Source organism: Montipora foliosa, chromosome 4 (genome assembly GCF_036669935.1).
Source record: "Montipora foliosa isolate CH-2021 chromosome 4, ASM3666993v2, whole genome shotgun sequence".
Lineage (NCBI taxonomy): Eukaryota > Metazoa > Cnidaria > Anthozoa > Scleractinia > Acroporidae > Montipora > Montipora foliosa.
This window is the reverse complement of record NC_090872.1, coordinates 7,025,170-7,032,669: the sequence shown is the minus strand read 5'-3', so window position 1 is coordinate 7,032,669 and position 7,500 is coordinate 7,025,170. Positions and strand designations below refer to the sequence as shown.

General features: G+C 41.9%; 1 protein-coding gene across 1 annotated transcript in view; it reads left to right on the top strand.

Moving 5' to 3' along the window:
* The window catches only part of LOC137999672 (uncharacterized), a 28,187-nt gene that overhangs the window by 5,093 nt on the left and 15,594 nt on the right, over window positions 1-7,500 (top strand). Inside the window, exons 2-4 of the mRNA XM_068845521.1 lie at window positions 999-1,100; window positions 4,228-5,191; window positions 6,029-6,728. Coding sequence (XP_068701622.1) covers window positions 1,085-1,100; window positions 4,228-5,191; window positions 6,029-6,728 — 1,680 coding nt within the window. The 5' untranslated portion in view covers window positions 999-1,084. The remainder of the gene's footprint in view (window positions 1-998; window positions 1,101-4,227; window positions 5,192-6,028; window positions 6,729-7,500) is intronic.

Below are 7,500 nucleotides of genomic sequence, written 5' to 3'. Positions count from 1 at the left end.
TAATTTTCAGTAGTTGTCTACTTGTAGAATTCCAAATAAATAGTTAATGATTACGTCTAACAAGTTGTCACGTTCATAGATGCAGTACAGTGGAATTAGATCGTTATATCGAGGTATCGTTATAACGAGACTCCCGATATAACGATATTGCCTTAAAATAACCGAAAATATCTTTATATCGGGGTAAAATTAACATGTGCTTTTTTACTACTGTACATATTGTTTAATTAAACTTGTAATGAGTATCAAATGACTCATAATTTGCAAAGCATTTTACGTTATCAAGGTTACACAACAAAGTCTGTGGTATGAATCGTAAAAGGGAAACAAAACAAAACTTAAACATTTGAAGTTGTATCTGTGTACTGATGCTGTAATATCGTTATATCGGGGAAGATTTTACGCTCGGTACGCTAAGAACTCAGCGTTATATCGGGAATATCGTTATACTGAAGATCGTTATATCGGGGTTCTGTCCCATACATTTTACTGTAACTTTTGCCGGGACATAGCATGTTTATCTTTTTACCGGGGATATCGTTATATCGAGGATCGTTGTATCGGGGTTCCACTTAATAACATTTTCCTATCGCACGAACCATCCAACCTCCCCCCTCAGTTGCTACCTGTACCAAACCTGTACCGTCCTACAAACATCGAACGCACTCGCCTAAGCTTCGATTTCCCCTAGTTTTATTTATATTATGCCCGGATATTGGTGTCGCGAGTTTGTTGAGGCAAAATATTTTCAGCCTTTAGTTTCGATTAGTCCGCAGTTCCGAGGTTAGTTCTGAGCAGATTTCAGAACAACTAGCCAAAAGGAGCATCGATCCATCGAATATTGATATTTCCCTTTGCAAACTCCTTTTTGTCAACCGCTTTATACTTGGAATGCAAATTTCTGCACGTATCTTTAAGAGGCGATAAGTGATGACGCTTAATGAATTGTTATTCAAAACAGATAATCGCGTGCAAAACTCTCTTTGTTTGCCGTACAGGGAATTTTTGGTTTTCTTATTACAATTTGTTGGTACGAGTTGTAATTTTGGTGCTCTCTGAGGGATCGACAAGGCACTGATCACATATGAGTACTCGATCAGGTAAGCCTCATTCAAAAGCTTAATTAAGCTATTCGCAAGTTCGATGCATTGTACCACTGCCTGGTATTATATAAGTCGAAAACCCACTTTCGCGTTTTTCAGTCCAGTATGGAACGAAAATTATTTGCGTGTCTCATAAACACAAACATGAGACAAAGGCGATAAAATGATGGTGTAACGCACAGCTAAAAATGCCGTTCATTGTTCCTGTCTAAATTTCACTAGAAGATCTCGTTCGCTTAACACTCGCGGTTAACCCCGGCTATGTATCTTGCGTTATTTAGATCAATAGCATTTACAGAAAGTTTTCAACTCGATTGAATATTTAATAATACCGCCTTCGTGAGCAACTGGTTAAAAAAAGATATATTATGCTGCGAAGATAATTTGTGTCAGGCACTACATGTAACTCGCGTTTTCAGTTGAAATAATTTATCCAGTATGGAACGAAAATTATTTGCGTGTCTCATAAACACAAACATGAGACAAAAGCGATAAAATGATGGTTAAGGCACAGCTAAAAATGCCCTTCAATCCCGGCATCATGTTTTTCATGTCTAAATTTCAGTAGAAGATCTCGTTCGCTTAACACTCGCGGTTAATCCCGGCTATGTATCTTGCGTTATTTAGATCAATAGCATCGAATGAACGTTAAATTGAGCGTTTTTAGGCTTCATAATCGACGGTAATTTATTTCCCACAACTAACTATGTTTAGAACTACTAACTATGTTTAGAATGACATCAAATTGCATAATTATATTACATTACATACTTAATTGACCACTCCCCATTGGGCCTTTTCAGGGCCAATGAAATACAATCACGACAGAACAGAATATTCAACAACAACTGTTAAGAATCCCAACTGGCCGGAGGCAAGCTAGTTGGCTATTTACAAGTGCAGCTAAGAAGTTGAACCAGGGACTACCAGGAACAAATTCAACCAGTGATCAGAACATGTCTTGAACCCGGGATCCCCGCATGTCAAGGCAAGCGCTTTAACCGACTGGCCGCACTGCCTTGCAATAATAATCAAAACATTTCATTTTACGACAATAGCACGCCGTTTGAAAGCAAGTCCAGCAACTGCGGTGCTTAACTGTCTTACGGAGCTTTACCGTCGTAAAATAGTTTCAATGTTGCGACAAAGCCGTGCCTGAGTCGAACTTAATTCTTGTATTGTATTCCCTTCTTGTATTCCCTTCGGCGCATTATGGTAACGTGTTCCTTGACGCGCATGTGTCGTGGATTTCTCTACACGCGAGGACTTGTGGACCAAAAAAGGAAATGGTACTAGCATGGTTCTGATCAGTGATCCTGTAGAGTCTCGATAAATGTTATGTTCTCCAAAAAATTGTCGTATCTTTGATACAGCGACCCAAATGCAAAGCCTTTTCGAACAGACACGGCAGATACGAGACGTTTTTAGCCCTATTCACACGGCGTAAACTAACCTAGGTTGGACCCGGGCTCAAATTAACCCGGGTTAGTTATCGTCATGTGAACGCTGCTAACTAGGCATTTATAGATTATGCTAGCAGAATTTTTGGCATAATTCGAGCAAACTGGCATAATTTCTGCCAAGTAGCAATGCTAGCATAATTTGCGCATCAGATCATTTTTGATGCTATTATTTGATAATTTTTGTCTCTAGTCCCAAGCACTTGGTGACCTTAATCGATAGTTAAAGTTTTAGTTAAACTAGTAGCATTTGTAGTTCACTGTGAAGCACTGAGCCCGGGTCTGAGATGCACCGAAACCGGAAGTCACATTTATCTAGTATTAGTGTGCATGTTAACTTGAACCACATGTTTATTTGAAATTAATTGTGGATTTGTTGCGTTTCTTTCCTGTAGACGAACGGCTTCTAGTTAAAAAATATATATTTTGGACTTATTTGCATTTTTTCAAAGAGCATAATTTAAAAAAACGGTGGCATAATTTGGAAAAAAGAGCATAATGTTAGCATAATTTGGCCAAAAAAAAAGCAATGCTACTAGCATAATATGCCACTTTTACTAGCATAATCTATAAATGCCTACTGCTAACCCGGGTCGACCTGTGTTAAATCCAACCCATCTCCGCAAGTAGGTTCGACCCAGGTCGAACCTGCATGGGTTATTTTTGAAGAAGTGTCGTGTGAACTAAAACCTGGGTCGAACCTAGGTTAGTTTTAATTTCAAACATGCGCACTTGTACGTTTACCCAGTACATTTCCGTGTACGTATTTCATGATGCCATTTTTTCCAAAAATATGTCGTTCGGGCAATTCGAGATCTACAATTCAGATAAGTGGCCTGCCGTTTTTGAGAAGAAACTCGACTATTTTTCATCCGACTTCCGTGCATACAGCAAGAGCTACTGAAATTTAAATTGACTAATCAGAACTCAGCGCGCGGGAAGATCTGTCCTATTCGACGTCAAGTCAATTGTTCTCAATTAAAGGGCCAGAAAACCATTTAACAGATTTTGTGGCAACTTTTTTGTGAACGAACTTTGGCGCCAAAACTGGTTTGCCAGCGAGCGGCGATTCGAACGTCAGCTGTTCTGCTTTGTCTGTTATTTGTGCTTTTTCTAACTATTTTAAGACGACTTCAGTCTAGTATTTTTGAATCAAGTGTTAGAAGACGTCCGAACTGTATGGATAATTTATTTGTTTGCGTTAACTTCGCGAAAAAAGACTTTGTTGGCGTCCTTTCGCCAGGGAAGATCGACAACAACGTCGTTTACGCACAGAAATGCACCGTTTCCAGTGAAAGGGAAAATGATTGACAGGATAGCACCGTTTTGACTGCCGCGCGCATTGCGGGCGCGGGTTCCGTATGCACGATTCTTCTCTCTAAACTTTTGCGATTCGTGAAACGAAGCCACACTGACGACAAGGCTTTGATTAGAAGAAGTTGCCTCCAAATCTTCACCATGAATAAATAAAAAATTATCGCCCTCCATTCTACCATAGAGATAATTGCTAAAAAGCTTTTAGGGGATTGAGGTGAGCAAAGATCGCTATAGATAGAAAAGCCCGGGTTCGTTACTTGATCAAGAGGTTTGCAATCTCTATCATAGAGATTATCACTGAAAAAGCGATATTTTATTTATTGCCATTTAAAACCTTCCTCCAACAGCAGAGATGACTACGGGCAGGGAGACAGGCCTCGCGTTTTCTGGTGGCGGTATCCGGTCAGCGGCATTCTGTTCAGGCGTTTTGCGCAGGCTCTTACAACGAAAGACCACGATCGACTTCCTAAGCTGCGTGTCTGGGGGCGGTTACACAGGCTCGGCGTACGTGGACTGGAAATATAGGAATAAAAATGTTGATGACCCAGAATGGCACGAGGAATTTTTCGAGCACATGAAGAACAGATCCGGGTTGATGTGCAATTGGCAGATACCTCTTCATGGCATTGTTGATACCGTCTTAATCGTGTTATTGATTCTTTTTGTTTGTGTCCTTATGCCATTATTTATGTGGGGTTGTTACGCTTTCCCGGTTGCTTATGCCATAGATTTTCTCTTTGGAAATTATATGCGAGCAAAATTCAAGTGCCCAGATCATCCAACTACATCGCTTCCTCCTAATAAGACAGTTGATAAAGATGAGCTCCCAGTTCAACCAGACTGTGAGATCGAGATAGGAACCAATGCTTACAATTGTATTGTCTTGTTTTCTGTCTTAGCTGGGTTATTTTTCATTTTCTTCCTTTTGTCTCAGTCTCGGTGCATTTCGAAGTATCGCCATCAAGTTAACTTGCTGTCAAGTACCTCCGGTTTGTTGTTTGCGTTTACTTTCATTCCATTTTGCATTCAGTTTCTTTTCGATAACACCCCAAACTGGACGCAGTTACTCGTCCTTTTCTTTAGCTTTGCCATCTGGGCCTTCTTTCCAGTTCTCAGACAAAAGGCCTCCTTTGTTGTTGTGGTTTACATGTATTCCTACATTATTTACTGGAAAGTTTACCGACAGCCTACCTTCGGTGTGCCGTACTCCGATACTTTATTCTACCGTCTCATGTTTGCTTTCGGTTTTGTGATGTGGATCATCCCTGCCCTAGGAGCACTTCAACAACGGCTTGTGTACTTGTTTAACAGGTACGTGAAAAAGTGACCTTTCACAGTTAATACAAATACAGCGGTTTTTTGGCTCACGGCAGCAGCCTGGCATGTTAATGAACAATCACTCCTTGAGCACGCAGTTCTTTGAAATTTCTGAGACTTTGCAGTTTGGAATTAGAGAGAGGGAATGTTATTCTAGGCCTGACCGAAAGAGGACGAGAATTGAATCAGCTCTTGAATTCCCTCCCCAGTTGCAAGAGTCAAATGACCAGGGAAAAAACTGACGTTTACATTATTTACCAAACTCGATCCAAGGTTCTCTCTCCTACACGTAGGGAGACCCTGGTTGGGTCTGGTCACGGGTCTTGTTCTGGAGCCACGTGAGCAGACCCAACCAGGGTCTCTCTCTCTTTCGCTCAGTGGAAACGGGTAGGAGAGAACCCCGGGAACGAGGTTGATTATTTACATGTAAATACGATTCATAAGACACAGTGAACGAAGCGTTTTCAGTCATTTTCGAGTTCTTTCCTACTATCTTCACCGGGAACGAATATAAATGCTAATTAAATCACTGAGTTATGATTTTAGAAGATCGGACATATTGACACAGGATACTGGATTGTTCGGCATGAAATCGTCCAAACATGTGGACATGTAGCTTTTTGCTAAGGAAGACCCGACGTTTCTTTCCAATTATGGGAGGTGAACCAACGTTGAACCTTTCGATGGCAGAAAAACCTTTAAGAACAGTTTTTAAAAAGCTGTAATTAAAAGAGATTATCGACGGGAGAACCTTTTCTGCGTAGGAGTTTTGTGAATAAGAACAATACCTAAAATCACCTACTAAGTTGTAGAGTTTACTTTTCCTTACAGGTGGCGGCTTCAGCGAGCGTTTTACACACCCGAAAGTGTTGGTAAGTGCGGTTGCAAAGGGATTGGCTGGGAAGATATATTTTTGGTTTCGTGTAAAGTTTGCAAAGGGACATCGGACACGGACCACGAACGGGGGAAGAGGGATCAATCAGGGCCACTCACCTCGGGAGATCTCGGGTCGGAGATGGTACCACAATCAGGGCCACTCACCTCGGGAGATCTCGGGTCGGAGATGGTACCACAATCAGGGCCACTCACCTCGGGAGATCTCGGGTCGGAGATGGTACCACAATCAGGGACATCGGACACGGACCACGAACGGAATCAATCAGGGCCACTCACCTTGGGAGATCTCGGGTCGAAGATGGTACCACAGTACATATCAAACGTCGTGGTCAACGAATGGTCCTTAGACCAAACAGAAGAGCGGAAATACGAACTCCTTGTCATGTCACCGGACGTAATTGAACGTCTTGACCGCCCCGATGGCAAGGAACAGTTCGAGAACAAGCTGTACCCAAAAGACATCGACCTGTCAATTGCCATGGCAACATCAGCTGCAGCAGTCGCACGAAACATGGGGGCTTACGAAAGCTCAACGGTGAAATTTAAGCAGTTACAAGTCGTGTTAGGACTGGGAATGGGGTCTTCCTTGGTTTCCGATGTCCAGACTCTGCGTAAACTGAAATGGTATTGGGAGGTAAGTAAATTCTTCAAGAGCCTCTCTTTTTTCTCCTAGTCTCGCTCTCTATCTTTTTCCTTGGAAATAACCTACTCTCGCAAATTTAAGTTTAGGAACTAACGAAATTCTGACAAACAGATGGCGTTTGCCAGGGGACCCGCAGGCCTATTGATTTACTGAAACAAAAGATGGGAGTTGCACCAAATATTCACATTTTCCCCACCAATATGATCTGCCGCGAACAATACTCTTCTTTTACTCGGCATAATTGATATCCTTCGCTGATTCGTCTAATATTGCGACAGAACATTTCACGCGTTGAGTCTGCAAACAGGCTAATTTATTCCATCCCCCCAATATACTTTTTACTTGACAAAACCTGGATTTTTTTAATGTAATTTTTATGTTGCCACAGAGTGTATTGTAAAGAAATACCGCTGACCGGTCGCCTCAGTTTATTGAGCATCGGACTACCGTGCGGGAGGTCGCGGGATCAAAACTTTTCTCGGACTTTAATAACTGAGGAAAAAGTGCTGCCTTTGTAATGACATCTGCAAATGGGTAGACTGTCTAGTCGTCTCGGATAAGGACGATAAACCGTAGACCCCGCCTCACAACCCCTCAATGTTCATAACCCAGTCGGACATAAAAGAACCCACACACTGTTTGCAAAGAGAAGGGCATGGAGCTCCCAGTGTTGTGGTCTGTCCTCTGTGGTATGTATGTTTTACGAGACATCTGGTTTGTCTCTTCTACTGGGCAAACCTGCCCAGAGGGAAGGAGCACAACA